General features: G+C 42.5%; 1 protein-coding gene across 1 annotated transcript; it reads right to left on the minus strand.

Annotated features, from left to right (window-relative positions):
- Nucleotides 1–11,346: 11,346 nt before the first annotated feature.
- LOC120058965 (short-chain dehydrogenase/reductase 3-like) lies at nt 11,347–16,293 on the minus strand. Its single transcript, XM_039007721.1, has 6 exons — nt 15,788–16,293; nt 14,292–14,438; nt 13,448–13,567; nt 12,641–12,879; nt 12,187–12,312; nt 11,347–11,943 (listed from the first exon to the last, which is right to left on the minus strand). The coding sequence occupies exons 1-6, from the start codon at nt 16,037–16,039 to the stop codon at nt 11,859–11,861; spliced, it is 969 nt and encodes a 322-aa protein (XP_038863649.1). The 5' UTR covers nt 16,040–16,293; the 3' UTR covers nt 11,347–11,858.
- Between the last annotated feature and the right edge of the window lie 369 nt (nt 16,294–16,662).

The following is a 16,662-nucleotide window of genomic DNA, read 5'->3' on the forward strand; positions in this document are numbered from 1 at the left end:
GACGAGATAGCCTACAGGGAAGAGTTGAGGGCCCTGGGAGTGTGGTGCCAGGAAAAGAACCTCTCACCCAATGTCAACAAAACAAAGGAGTTGATCGTGGACTTCAGGAAGCAACAGTGGAGAAGGTGGAAAGCTTCAAGTTTGTCAGTGTACATATCACTGACAACCTGAGATGTTCCACCCACACAGACAGTGTGGTGAAGAAGGCGCCTAAAACCCTCAAACTTTTACAGACAATTGAGAGCATCTTGTCTGGCTGTATCGCCGCCTGATACGGCAACTGCACCGCTCGTAACCGCAGGGCTCTCCAGAGTGTGGTGCGGTCTGCAGAAGGCGAGATCAGTACAGGTGCATCAAAGCTGGGACCGAGAGACAGAAGTTGTTTTTCAATCTCAAGGCCATCAGACTGTTAAATTCTGTTAAATAGCCATCAATAGCACATTAGAGGCTGCTGCCCTATATACATAGACTTGGAATCACTGGCCACTTTAATAATGGAACACTAGTCACTATAATAATGTTTATATATTTTGCATTACCCATCTCGTATGCATATACTGTATTCTATCCTATTCTACTGTATCTAACTCTATGCCGCTCTGACATTGCTCGCCCAATATTTATGGAGTCTTAATTGCATTCCTTTACATTAGATGTGTGTGTATTGTTGTGAAATTGTTAGATATTACTGTTAGATATTACTGCACTGTTAGAGCTGGAAACACAAGCATTTCGCTACAACCGCAATAACATCTGCTAAACACATTGTCTGTAACAAATAAAATGTTAGTGTTAGGAAATTACACTCAGTGGTTACTGTAAAGCAAGTGCCTCTTAGCTTCGGTAGGAAGCTCCTCCTTTCTACCTCACATTTTTGCCAAGCAAGACTTGAGTTCTAAATATTTTTCTCTCTCGCCCTTCGTCTCTCCCAAATTGTCAGGCATTCCCTTGGCAGCAAGAGCCTCTCGGTGGATGCTGCAGTGTACCCAAATGCCATCGGGAGCAACTGCTTGCATGTGCGTTACCACTCCACTATGTCTCCCTGTCATGGCTTTTGCTCCATCAGTACAGATACCAACACATCTTGACCACAACTCCATTTGATGTCACAAAGCTGTCCAGTACTTTAAAAATATCCTCTCATGTTGTCCTGGTTTCCAGTGGTTTGCAGAAGAGGATGTCTTCCTTAATTGACCCCCCATAAACGTAACGGACATATATCAGGAGCTGTGCCAGGCCCGCCATGTCTGTTGACTCATCCAGCTGTAACGCATATAATTCACTGGCTTGAATACGAAGCAGTAATTGTTTCAAAACATCTCCTGCCATGTCACTGATGCGTCGTGAAACAGTGTTGTTTGATGAAGACATTGTCTGTATAGTTTTTTGGGCCTTTTCCCCCAGCATTGTCCCAGCCATATCCACGACAGCAGGAAGAAATTAAGTCCTCCACAATAGTATGGAGCTTGCCTGTCCTAGCCACTCGGTAGCTCACCACATAAGACACTTCTAGCCCCTTCTTATTTATTAATGGTATCTGTTGCTTTTATACATGTCTTACTACTCGAATGTCGTCTTTATTCTCGCTTTAAAAACTCCCATGGCTTATTTTTCAAATTGTCATGTTTCATTTCTAATTGTATGCGCAAGAGTGAAGGTTTCCCACGAGAGAGTAATGGTTAATGTGATTGGATGTTAATTATTTGACTGGGCTACCTGTATTTGACATTGTGTTGTTATTTCTCTGAACACTAGATGGTTTCATTTTATTTTTCGCAGTGAAATGAGGCTACTCAGGCAAGGAAAAAATCGGGTCCGGATTGGCCACCGCTGCACTTGGTTCAGTAGCGCAACATAGTTTAGACTTAGAGGGTCCGACATCCCAAGAATTGCACAATTTTAACAGTGAATTTTTTTTGCAAACGGGTGTTTTAACAACTTCTGTATATTTAGAACACAATACGATGAATGTAAGAGTGCGCCGGAGCAGAAGGCAGACGATTTACGTGCCCCCAACCAATTGTGTTTTTTTGTTTGTTTATCTGCCTTGTTTGTAACTTATTTTTGTACTTATTTTGTACATAATGTTGCCGTTACCATCTCTTATAACCGAAAATAACTTCTAGACATCAGGACTGCGATTACTCACCACGGACTAGCAGAATCCTTTTTCTTCTTTCACGACTCTGACGAGCCCGAAGCGGAGGATTTACGGCTCCCTCGGGAACAGGTGTCACGCCCTGGCCTTAGTTATCTTTGTTTTCTGTATTATTTTAGTTAGGTCAGGGTGTGACATGGGATGTTTGTGTGTATTTGTATCGTCTTGGGTGGTTGTAGTGTCTAGGGGGTTTTGGTAGAGTTTATGGGGTTGTGTTTAGTGTAGGTGTCTAGGTATGTCTATGGTTGCCTGAATGGTTCTCAATCAGAGACAGCTGTCTATCATTGTCTCTGATTGGGAGCCATATTTAAGGCAGCCATAGGCATTAGGCTGTTGTGGGTAATTGTCTATGTCTAAACGTTAGTAGCTTGTGTGTGCACTTTCGTTTTGTAGCTTCACGGTTGTTTTGTTAGTTTGTAAAGTGTTTCGTTTCGTGTTCATCTTCTTCGTAAATAAAAAGAGGATGTATTTATATCACGCTGCGCCTTGGTCCACTCATTCACCAAAAGACGATCGTGACAACAGGCCCCAACCCCCGTGATCTGTGTGAAGAGGCAGAGAAAGAGGGGCTGCCTTCTGAGAATTCTAAGGCGATCGAGTAAACCCCCACTTCCCTCAATTCTGCTAGCAAATGTGCAATCTTTGGACAATACAATTGAGTTACGTGGAAGATTACACTACCAACGGGACATTAAACACTGTAACATCTTATGCTTCACGGAGTCGTGGCTGAACGACGACAATATCAACATACAGCTGTCTGGTTATACGATGTACCGACAGGATAGAACAGCGGTGTCTCGTAAGACAAGGGGCGGCGGACTATGTATTTTTGTAAATAACAGCTGGTGCACTTATATCTAAGGAAGTCTCGAGCTATTGCTCGCCTGAAGTAGAGTATATTATGATAAGCTGTAGACCACACTACCTACCAATAGAGTTCTCATCTGTATTCTTCGTAGCTGTTTACATACCACCTCAGTCAGAGGTTGGCACTAAGATGGCATTGAATGAGCTGTATTCCGCCATAAGCAAACAAGAAAACGCTCACCCAGAGGCGGCGCTCCTAGTAGCCATGGACTTTAATGCAGGGAAACTTACATCAGTTTTACCAAATTTCTATCAGCATGTTAAATGTGCAACCAGAGGAAAAATAACTCTGGCCCACCTATACTGCACACACAGACTCATACAAAGCTCTCCCTCGCCCTCCATTTGGCAAATCTGACCATAATTCTATCCTCCTGATTCCTGCTTACAAGCAAAAATTAATGCAGTAAGCACCAGTGACTAGATCAATAAAAAAGTGGTCAGATGAAGCAGATGCTAAGCTACAGGACTGTTTTGCTAGCACAGACTGGAATATGTTCCTCCAATGGCATTGAGGAGTATACCACATATGTCATTGGCTTCATCAATAAGTGCATCGAGGACGTCGTCCCCACAGTAACCGTACATACATACCCCAACCAGAAGCCATGGATTACAGGCAGCATCCACACTGAGCTAAAGGCTAGAGCTGCTGCTTTCAAGGAGCGGGACTCTAACCCGGAAGTTTATACGAAATCGTGCTATGCCCTCCGACAAACCATCAAACAAGCAAAGCGTCAATACAGGATTAAGATCGAGTCGTACTACACGGGCTCTGATGCTCGTCGGATGTGACGGGGCTTGCAAACCACTACAGTTGAGAGCACCAGCACCAATTGAGAGCATCAGCTGTACCGGAAGATTGTGTGATCACGCTCTCCGCAGCTGATGTGAGTAAGACCTTTAGACAGGTCAACATTCACAAGGCCGCAGGGCCAGACGGATTACCAGGATGTGTACTCCAAGCATGCGCTGACCAACTGGCAAGTGTCTTCACTTACATTTTCAACCTCTCCCTGTCTGAGTCTGTAATACCAACATGTTTTAAGCAGACCACCATAGTGACTGTGCCCAAGAACACTAACGTAACCTGCCTAAATGACTACCGACCCGTAGCACTCACGTCTGTAACCATGAGTGCTTTGAAAGGCTGGTCATGGCTCACATCAACACCATCATCCCAGAAACCCTAAATCCACTCCAATTTGCATACAGCCCCAACATATCCACAGATGATGCAATCTCTTGCACTCCACACAGCCCTTTCCTACCTGGACAAGCATTTCGCTATACTCGCATTAACATCTGCTAACCATGTGTATGTGACAAATAAAATTTGATTTGATTTGGACAAAAGGAACACCTATGTGAGAATGCTATTCATTGACTACAGCTTAGCGTTCAACACCATAGTGCCCTCAAAGCTCATCAGTAAGCTAAGGACCCTGGGACTAACACCTCCCTCTGCAACTGGATCCTGGACTTCCTGATGGGCCGCCCCCAGGTTGTAAAGGTAGGTAACAACACATCCGCCACGCTGATCCTCAACACAGGGGCCCCTCAGGGGTATGTGCTCAGCCCCCTCCTGTACACCCTGTTCACTCATGACTGCACGACCAAGCACGACTCCAACACCATCATTAAATTTGCCGATGACACAACAGTGGTAGGCCTGATCACCGACAACAAGACAGCCTATAGGGAGGAGGTCAGAGACCTGGTCGTGTGGTGCCAGGACAACAACCCCTCTCTCAACGTGATCAAGACAAAGGAGATGATTGTGGACTACAGGAAAAAGAGGACCGAGCATGCCCACATTCTCATGGAGGGGCTGCAGTGGAGCAGGTTGAGAGCTTCAAGTTCCTTGGTGTCCACATCACCAACAAACTAACATGGTCCAAGCACACCAAGACAGTCGTGAATAGGACAAAACCTATTCCCCCTCAGGAGACTGAAAAGATTTGGCATGGGTCTTCAGATGCTCTAAAGGTTCTACAGCTGCACCATCGAGGGCTTTTAGCAGCACCTCCCCCAGTTTCGCAGTGATGTGTTTGGGGGCTTTCAGCCCACCCAGAAAGGAGTACTTCATTACTCAATCATTTCAATACAATAATAATGAAATTCAAAAGGCACTCGCACATCTGAGCAATCTTTTTTGCAGGTTTCATGGTAACAGTTGGACAAGATGAGGGGAAAAGGAAACCGCACACTGCTCTTGATAGTATCACTGATCTTTAATAAGCTTACGTATCGGCCTCACGGCCTTCGTCAGAGCTTCTTGCTAAGCAATCACTAGCCTGCTATTTAGCGGAGTGGGTGTGTGGTGCACATCTGGGTTTAAGGGTCTCTTTTCCAAGCTTTAAAGGATAAACATTCAACATTGGCCATGCTGTCAATCCAGCATGACTTCTGCCACATTCGAAACAACTAGAAACTCTGAACTGGGATATCTCAGACTTTAGTGAGTTCAAGACAACTGGGAACACTGAAAAAAACTAGATCCGACTGGGAAAAAAGGTTTTGAACTGTCATCCAACTCGGAATTCCAAGTTGGGAACTCGGGCCTCTTTCTAGAGCTCTGACCTGAAGATCACTGACATCATGATGCAGCATAATTTTTTTCCGAGGTCCCAGTTGTCTTGAAAGCATCATAAATCCAGAGAATGACAGACTTTGATGACAACATTTCCCAGCAAAAGTGCTGAACAATTGTTATATTGACTAATCTGTCCTAGCTCGTTTATTAATGTCTTAATCGAAATTATGGATTGCCTCAGTCGTCGTCCCCTTATGCCATAGTTTGTACATCTAAATTGTCGGTAGAAACAACATTTCTACTTTGTTTAGGCAAGTCAGCCATATCAGCTATGTTTTTTAAAGGGCAGTAAATGAGGCTGAATTAACTGTTTCGCTGCCAGACAAGGCTCTGCTGATAGCCAGGTGTAGCAGTGGTAAGGTGTTGGTACTGCTGTTGGGATAGCTTTATGTAGGCCCTAACAGTTTGCGGGCACCATTTGTCACCGTTATAGTACAATTGATGTATTGTTTAGTGTTGTGTAGTGGCTTTTCTGGCATGCATAAACATTTTTGTGGGGGAGCTTGCCCCACCAAGATTTACATGCTAAAATCGCCACTGGGTGTGAATACTGTATAATGGATCTATATACTGTATATATATTCAAATAAATGCCCTTTTTCTGGCTCGCAAATTGAATTGGACAGGAGGCTAAAGCACTGGTACACTTTTGTGTACAAAGCATTGATGGGACAACTCCCTTTGTATTTCTGTTCCTTACTGACAAGATCTGTCACTCAATACAGTCTTCGTTCACAGTCGTTGCTGTCCTTGTCTCTTCCTAAGGTTAGAACTGAGATGGGGAAACAATCTTTTCCCCATAATGCCCTTCATCCTGGAACATGCTTCAAAAGATATTAAAATTAGGGGAGTTAGTGTCCTTGCATGTTTCGATAGCTGCAGTTGTTTCTAATCTTCAATTGTATCTGTAACACGTTGTCTTTTGTGTGTATTTTGTATTTTTTCTGTAATATTTTGTGTACACGCTGCTATTTCCCTGTTTTGCCTTCTTTCCAGGTCGCCCTCGCAAAATAGGTTTTTAACCTCAATGGGTCTTACCTGGTTAAATAAAGGTTAAAATAATATATAAAAATCTCTGCGGCCGTCCATTAAATTTCTAAATCCTGTTGTGGCCCTCCAGACAAAAAAAGTTTGCCCACCCCTGGCCTAATTTTTGCCTATTGTCTAAGAAGTCATTGGTTAGGTTCGACTTGCTAGGGGGATGGCCCGTAGAGAAAATGGCACAGCACAGGTTCCAGAAAAACAGTTGCTTTCAAACTATGGATTTTGTTGCTAATAGAGATAAGACAGTAATTCTGCTCATAAATTATGCATGTATGAACTACACTTGGACACATTCAGCCCAAAGTGGGAGGTTTAAAAAATACTTAGTAGTCGCCAAAGTTCCGGAGCATGTCTTTGAGGTTTAGAAAGAGTCTTTGCAACGGATCAGACCGCAAACCCCTATTGAGCCCCCATGAAGCTGCAGTGATCTTAACAGACAGAAAATTTGGAATTAAAAGATTCCCGGAACTGTGAGACACGATCCTTGCTCGTTTGGACTCCCCTGCCTCTTTCGCTGGAGTTGCTGAAGTCTTTTAAAGCCAGCTCAATCAAATCCATGGCCAGGGTTTCAGTGTGTTTGAGCAATGATTGGATGCAGGCTCTGAAGTCTGTCTGATTCCAGAAGCCATGTGATTATGAAAATGTATACAAATAGATCTTGGACAATTATGCGGATGAGTTTTCATTACATTTGAATATCAGATGAATGTTGTATGAATGTTGTAAGAGAACCTATGTTACGGAGAGAGAGAGTTCAGTGCCTCGCTCGCTCACAGAAAGGCCGCGAGAAGCCTTTGCATACCGAGGTAATTGGTAGTAATGGAGGGGTTTCACAATTCATTTGCATCAAGAGAGAAATGAGGTAGTGGCAAGCAAAATCTCTCTCTTTACAGAGGGCAGCAGCACCAACTTTAGAAGAACCCAAGTCAATGTATCTAAAGCCTAGCTAGGAGGATGGACATTTTTTATTGGTGCATTGTCTGTCACGTGCCACGGTGTATGCCGTTTACTCCCTTTCTTGCACACCGCAGCATCCCACTTCTCTAGTTTCACAAGTCGGACAAGAACTTTTTGAATGTTAAAGACTGGTAATTGATGCACCTCTCGGCCACCTGAGCCTCCACTCAAGAGAGCTGCCTGCCTTCCAAGGCCTCAGGGTGAAGAGTTCAGGACAGGGGGAATATTCTGTCTGTCCAACCACCTCCTCAAATCTATCTGCTGTTTGGCTAACCTTGCTATGAACTCGCCTCCTGAGATTTGACCGGTCTTCTCCAACACACACTCAGAGGTTGGACCATTACATTCTGAAACTTTTCTAGTCTAAAACAAACAATCACTTTATCACTTTTGTATCTAATTGGCCAAAGTAGTATTATAGTAATGGATGAGCCTCCCCTGCATTTGAGCACATAAATATGACCAAGTGAATTTGTTTTATCAAGTAACTTTGACAGTTTTTTGCCCACAAGAATTCTTTGAACAAGATTTGGATACGTCATTGTGCGTAAATTTGAATGTTCAATATCTACACCTGAATGCTAAACACAATAACCACTAAAACTTAACCTGAATGACTGCCCTTACCTAGCAAAGGCAAGTTATTAACAGAACGTAGAAAAACTGATAATATTGGTCTCTGTGTTCCAGATTGATAACCGCACTAAAGAAGATTAAAAGATGGAGCTGAGAGGAAAAGATGAAGAAAGGGGGTACCAGGAAGTGTATTCAGTAGGCACAGAATAGGATCAAATACATTTTCTCCTGTTTGTCAGATGAATGATGATTCTCAAAATGTTGATTGTATTGCCTGTGTCCCCCTTAAACCATGGGTCTTCCAATGGAAGGAGCTTCTCCGGTACGCTTTCCTATGGAGCTGAGAGAGTGTTATGACAACCCTAACAAAGCGAACAATGAGCTCACAATTGGCAGGGCTGCAGCACAGGAATGTTGACCATGAGATGGCTGGAGGCTTTGGCAGAACATGAACAAGCACACGGAGAAGACTGGATCTGTCTACACACACACACATCACACAATAATACATGTATAATAAGTATTTAATACAGCATTTTCCACTATAGGGGAGAACCTGCATCCCACTGCTGGCTTGCCAAAGCAGTGATTGGGGACATCGTCCTGTGTAGGGTGCTGTCGTTTGTTGGGATGTTAAACGGGTGTCCTGACTCTCTGAGGTCATTTAAGATCCCATGGCACTTATTGTAAGAATAGGGGTGTAAACCCCGGTGTCCTGGATAAATTCCCAATCTGTCTGTCATACCATCATGGCCACCTAATCATCCCCAGCTTCCAATTGGCTCATTCATCCTCCTTCCTCTCCCCTGTAACTATTCCCCAGGTCGTTGCTGTAAATGAATATGTTCTCAGTCAACTAACCTGGTAAAATAAGGTTTAAATAAAAATAAAAGAACTGAGGGGAAAGTAACACTTTTTTTACTAATTACCCAGAGATCGATAGAGGTAGAGAGACCCTTTTTTATGACAACCAGTGCCTTTAGAAATGATTCATACCCTTGACTTTTCCCCCACACTTTGTTGTGTTACAGCCTGGATTTTAAATTGATTTAATTGAGATTTTGTGTCACTGGCCTACACACAATACCCCCTATTGTCAACATGGGAATTCTGTTTTTGTTAAGGCAAGCCTAAGTATGTTCAGGAGTAAAAATTTGCTTAAGTCACATAAATTGCATGGACTAACTTTGTAGGCAATAATAGTGTTGAACATGATTTTTGAATGACTACCTCATCTCTGTACCCCAAACACACACAAGTATCTGTAAGGTCCCTCAGTTGAGCAGTGAATTTCAAACACAGATTCAACCACAAAGATCAGGGAGGTTTTCCAATGCAACTTTGTAGGCAATAATAGTGTTGAACATGATTTTTGAATGACTACCTCATCTCTGTACCCCAAACACACACAAGTATCTGTAAGGTCCCTCAGTTGAGCAGTGAATTTCAAACACAGATTCAACCACAAAGATCAGGGAGGTTTTCCAATGCATTGCAAATAAGGGCATCTATTGGGAGATGGGTAAAAATAAAAAAGCTGAATTTTAAAAAAGCAGACATTGAACTTTGAATGGTGTATCAATACACACAGTCTCTACAAAGATACAGGCGTCCTTCCTAACTCAGTTGTCAGAGAGGACAGAAACCGCTCAGGGATTTCATCATGAGTGCAACGATGACTTAAACGGTGTAATGGCTGTGATAGGAGAAGCCAGGATGGATCAACAACATTGTAGTTACTCCACAATACTAACCTAAATGACAGAGTGAAAAGACGAAAGCCTGTACAGGATAAAAAATATTCCAAAATATGCATCCTGTTTACAATAAGGCAATAAAGTAAAACTGCAAAATATGTGGCAAATTAATTAACTTTATGTCCTGAATACAACGAGTTCTGTTTGGGGCAAATCCAAAACAGCACATCACTAAGTACCACTCTTCAAATTTTCAATCATGGTGGCGGCTGCATCATGTTATGGGTATGCTTGTCATCGGCAAGGACTACAGAGTTTTTTTAGGATAAAAATAAACTAAATAGAGCTAAGCACAGGCAAAATCCTAGAGGAAAACCTGGTTTAGTCTGCCTTTCCACAGACACTGGGAGACAAATTCACCTTTCAGCAGGACAATAACATCAAACACAAGGCCAAATATACACTAGAGTGGCTTACCAAGATGACATTGAATGTTCTTGAGTGGCCTAGTTACAGTTTTGACTTAAATCGGCTTGAACATCTATGGCAAGACTTGAAAATGGCTGTCTAGCGATCAACAACCAACTTGAAAAGAGCTTGAAGAATTTTTTTAAAGAATAATGTGCGAATATTTTACAATCCAGGTGAGCAAAGCTTTTGGAGACTTACCCAGAAAGACGCACAGCTGTATTCACTGCCAAAGGTGATTCTAACATGTATTGACTCAGGGGTGTGAATACTTATGTAAATTATATATTTCATTTTCAATACATTTTCAAACATGTCTAAAAACATGTTTTCTCTTTGTCATTATGGGGTAGTGTGTAGATGCGTGAGAGAGAATATTTTTGATTGAATCCATTTTGAATTCAGGCTGTAAAACATCAAATTGTGGAATAAGTCAAGGGTATGAATCCTTTCTGAAGGCCCTGTCTGTGCTCTACCATTAGCAACTGTAATTTCATCTTTAGACGAGCAGCTGTTGTGTAGCTCTTAGTGCCAAGCCGCGGCGTTAATGTTTTTAATGTGCAAATGGGCAGGTCATTCTTGAATTACAGTGGCATTTGGGCATGACATTGGAGAAAATTAACTTCATTTTTCTAGTTTATGTATTTGGGTACATTTTCCCATTCTAAATAAACTAATATGGTAGCTTAATGACTTTACAAATGTTTTACCATGATGTTAACATTGTGCCACCAGTTGGATTATTAACACCAATGATGGTAACACCAATGAGACATTTTAGGTAAATAAGGATTTTCTGACATGGAGGCCACAAATGCTCAAATCTAAAGTGAACAATCCTTTAAAAGTAATTTACTAAAATTATATTATTAATTATTTTGCTCACAATGTTTTTTCCCTTTATTTAAACACCAACTGACACTGGATTTAGACACACCAAGTTATCAATGGAATCCTTCAATTTATGACATACTAAAAGGTTAGCTAAGAGTTCTCTTTAATATAGACCCTTCCCCGATAATAGTTTGCCACTGGAGTCCTTGTTTATCTTTGTAATGAGTGATTTTCAAGGCGGTAACACCAATGACATGAAACTGAGTGACACGTTATACTAGTAAAGAAAATAGTTATTTAAATAGCCTTTGTTTTAATTGATCTATACAATATATTAAATAGTTTCGTTCACTTTCTAGCATTCATAATAATTGATAGATACAGTATCTCTAAAACACTACAATTCTACACATCACTAGTGGGATACGCCAATTTGCATACCCTAAGTACTTTAAACAATGCCTAAACCTACAGTTCTGCAGGATAAAGGACTTGCATTATGTTCTACCATTTATAAACAGTTCAATATATACAAAAACATTTATGATGTGTAACTATGTCATTTTAAATGTGTTTTTCATGGTTGCAAAGGCAAGCGACGCAAATGCCACCGCAATTCAAGAACGACCAGGGCAGTACTCGTGCCTGGCCTCCATTCCTATGTCCGTCCCTTGAAGGTGTCCATGCAGGTGTAGCACCCTGAGAAGCGATGGATCTCCTCCAGGGCCGCCTGAGGCAGGAGACTGTTGGAGAAGAGAATGGAGCATGTTTATCTAACAGAGGTAGATCATTGAACCACACTTAGGTGAAGATGAACTTTGTCTGAGACCTGAAGACTTGTGTTAGCTCCCCAAGCTAGTCCCTAGGGCTTTAGTTCAGAGGGCTAACACAGTTGTTGGCACTCAGAAGACCCAGTGTCACCGCCTCATCTATCTAACTTAGTAGTAGGCAACTCTGGTGTCGTGCCTGGGATTCGGTTCCCCTACCTCTTGAGGATAACGAGAGCGTGCATGGTCCATGGTAAGTAGACGAACGGCGTGTTGGTCCGGACTGCGTCCACCGTCCGCTGGGCCACCAGCTCAGGATTCAGCGGTGGGAAGAGCTGAGGGAACCTGGGGGATGAACACATCACAACACTTTACCTTCAAACTCTCACTTCACTTTTATTTAACCCTGTAAGTCATATTGTCAAATGTGTCTTGGTGAATTTCTTTCACAATATCGATTCATTCTTCCTGTTATTGATGTGTGAATGGGATTGGTCCGTGTAGACATTCCATCCATTGCTTTCTATGGAACCTCTATCTGAGTCCATGTGTCAATTCTGTGTGCTGACTGTGCTTACTGGCTGACCCACTGTAAAACAACTAGAGTGCCATATATGGTAGACTCAATATATGGTAGTTCCAATGTATGGTATCCCATGGTGGGCACACTCACCTGACTTTCATGCCCTGAAACATGTCTGTGTTGGTGTGGAAGGGGAGCACGGTGGTGCAGCCCACCCCGGGGCAGTCCAGCAGGCCCAGGGTGAGGCTCTCCATGAAGGCCAGGGACGATGCCTTGGAGGTGCAATAATCTATGGCCCCCGGGATGGAGGACAGGGACAGGATGGAGTTGATGCACACCACGTGGCCATGGCAAAGTTCCAGAATGCGGGGTAGGAAAGCTTTGGTGGTCTGGAGAGAGGGAGAGAGAGAGAGAGAAAGAGAGTTAGAGCGAGAGAGACAGAGAGAAACGTGACCGTCTGCACACTGTTCTGCTCCACTCACTACTATTCCCAATTCTCAAAATGAGTTCCCTTCCTACCTTCAGGAATTCACAAGAATAAGAGAGAGGAGTTGCAGCAGTCAGAGGGAATTGGGGAACCGAACCTGTTCCACATCCCATCAGAGCAAATCAGAAGGCAAACTCTAACATCATGAGATCCTTTTAACAGTGTCAGCAAGCCTTCTCAGGTACCAGCATTTGATTTCAGATCTATTGATTCTTAATTATTTTTATTTAACCTTTATTTCAAACAGGGAGTTATATTGAGACCAGTAGTAGATAGAGTACTAAAAACATAACTTCTCCCCTTCATACATTGTGGTATCAACATACGTGGAAAGATGACCTTTATATTTCAAATAACTGAAACAAATCAAAATTCATAAAATGCTTCAATACATAATACAAGACATAACGAATTAGTACTTTCCTGTATCAACATACTTATCTAAAGGAAATCTATTTTTCAACACTCACCCAGAACTGGCCCAGTGTGTTGATGTGTTGAGTCTTCATCAGGGCATCATCGTCACTGTCCATCAGACTCTTCCCATGAACCACTGCTGCGTTATTCACCAGAATGGTGACGTCGCCTACCTAAGAGACAAAAATAAACATATTCTGTTAAAAGGCTTACCTCTTTGTTTTATTACTTTGTATTAAGTTGCAAGACTGATAAGTGAGCGATAATTATGTCTGATTTTAATCCTTGTTAAGTTAAAGACATGCTCTGGAACTTTGGTGACTAAGTGTTTTTTTAAACCTCCAACTTTGGGCTGAATGTGTCAATGTGTAGTTCATACATGCATAATCTATAAGCAGAATTGCTGTTTTACCTCAATTAGCCACGAAATCCCTAGTTTGAAAGCGACTGTTTTTTGGAAGCTGTGCCATTTTCCCTACATTTTCCCTCACGTGGGCCAGCCCCCCAGAAAATTGAGTTCTAGCCCTCGCCATTTGAGTGACAGGTAGGAAGATGCACACATAGCAGAGCGAGAGAGAGAGCCATGACGTGGTGCATATATTTGCACATACGTGACGTAGTACGCAATTTTCAGGGACTACTTTTGTCTTGTGAGCTTTATTTTCAGAACTACTGGCTAAAAAGTATACAAAAGTACCAGAGAATCTCTTAAAGCTGATACATCATATATCCCTGTGAAACACTGTACAGTGGAAGATCCCAAAGGCAACCTTCGAAAGACTGGTTGGACTGTAGACCATTTTCAACACGGTCATGTGTTTGTTATCTAAATGACATAGGAACTGGGTTGTTCATTTGGGTGGGGCTACAGTATCTCGGAGGTTATCTCTACTGTACCTTCTCTCGGACCACCTTGGCCTGCTTGTACACCTCCTCGCGATTGGCCACGTCACACAGGAAGTAGTGGCACTCGACTCCGGTGGTGAGAGAGATCTCCTCACAGGTCTCCTTCAGACACCTCTCAGTGCGGCCCCACAGGATCACCTGACAGGCAGACAAGGTCAAAAAGAACAGTCTATTGGCCTGAGAACACATATTTGGACTTGTGTCATCTTGTAGGAATCACAAATAAACACGCAGGCTTTCTGGGCGGCAAGAAAAATGTTGTTTTTTGTAGATTAATGATCATTGCATGCATTTCTTAAACCAGTGCTCAGGTAGCCTACAGTAGGTTCAAGATATGAAGTTATATTCTATTACGTTAACATCTTTCCCATCTGTTTGAGATTGCTGTGCATTGCAAAGTGCTATATCTTGAATTGCTCATGGAGGAGGCATTGGCTAGAGATTTTGAGCAGACACAAGTTCTTTGATTTGCAGTTTTGGAGTGAAAACCAGAGACAAAGATCTAATATCTGTCCCCAGAGGGGCCCCTGTACACTGATAACCTTGGATGTCTAGCTACTGGCCCCACTACACACACAAACACATGCAAGACACGCAAGCATGCACACAAACGCAGACAGACACGCACGCACATACACATTCACCAGACTCTCACACAGACACATGAACACAGACACACGGACAGACAGAAATAACCATCGGATCATTTTACAACAATGACAAATGCTTCGGTGATAAAAGGAATATTTTCACTGAACCGAACTGTGCCTTCCACTACCCTGTCAGTGAACTTTCTTGAACAGTCACTTGGGACCCGGAGAGGCTAGAGTTGAGGTTAAAAAGTCAAATATCATTGTAGCACTACGGAGCCAACCGCCCAACCTGTCATCAACCCATTGTAAAGCACAGGGACTGAGGAAACACCTGTGTTTGTGTGCCTTTACAATCAGGGACTGAGGAAACACCTGTGTTTGTGTGCCTTTACAATAAAATGAATGGGGAAGGGAACACACTACACATCATACGTCCCCCAGGTCAGCTAGGGGACGAGAGGAGTTCAGGCTCCGTTCCACTAGCTTACTTTAGTGAGTGCTTTCCCAATTACATTTCACATGGAAAACAAACACACCGAGAGTGACTGATAGACTCAAGTTTTTAATAGAACTAAAGCTATAATATAAGTTATACAACAATACAATAGATTTTGAAGTTATGCTTGAATCAAATAGAGTATAAATTATAAAACATCTCCAACAACTCTTTCTTCTCCCCAACTTTCACATGAGATAAAATGTTAATGGATTCTTGTTCATATTCTTCTTTCTTTTTTAAATAAGATAACATACAAGCTGTACAAAGTGATGTGAGCACGCTACAGTGGTGGATATGACTGTTTGGCAGTGGATTGCTTTTTAATTGTGCGTTTATCATATTGATGATATGCGCAATGACGCACAAATGCATAATAGCGCACAGTGATTGTTTACCTTTTTTGCCCCATGTTTTGCGAACTCTTTCCCCAAATGCCGACCGATGCCCCGTCCACCGCCGGTGATCAGCACCACCTCTCCACGTAGGTCCTTCCGTCTGCTCGGGAGCAACAACCCAAAGCATGCTTTTAATATGCAGAAGAGGATGTGGAACGGGAAAAGCAAAGCGTGTCCCAAGTTATTTAGTTCCATTACGACTTTGAGGTATAAAGATGCCTTTTTCTGAGAATACAATTGGAGTATCCACATAGGCAATGCACACCTTCCCAAAGTGCGTGGATGCCAGATGTTGGAATTTTAAGTCTTCTCCATAACACTACCCCTCTACGACAGAATTATCATCACTCCAGTTTGAATATCAGATGTTGACACATAAGTCTTTGTTATAATAGGCACAGTACGAACATGCAGTGACAATAGCTGACATTGAGAGCCAATGCCAACAGTGCGTGCGCCAACCAACACAATTTGGATTTGACTTCTTCGACTATGCTCAGCCTTTTCAATCCCAGCACTGTCTGACTACCGGTATGACGACAATGTGGCTTTATATAGCCCATTAATGTTGATTGACAGTTGTTGGAGATTAAAGTCCCTCCGATTTAACTGTGCGTTAACGGCGGTTGCTCATTTTCTTTCTCTCCACCCCCAAGAGAGCTGCGAGAGGAGAAAGTCGCATGGGGAAAAAGTATGAATTGCAGAGGACAGGGGTTACATGATCAAGTTTACAACCACCACTGTCTTTATGTTATGAATTGCCAATAGGCTGTCTTAACTATATAGAAGTAGCCTATGTGTTATTTGATTACTCTGGTGATATATCAGTAATGCCATAAAGATCGTGTTTTAAGGTGACGATATTCAACATGAGA

Source organism: Salvelinus namaycush, chromosome 14 (assembly GCF_016432855.1).
Source record: "Salvelinus namaycush isolate Seneca chromosome 14, SaNama_1.0, whole genome shotgun sequence".
Taxonomy (NCBI): Eukaryota; Metazoa; Chordata; class Actinopteri; order Salmoniformes; family Salmonidae; genus Salvelinus; species Salvelinus namaycush.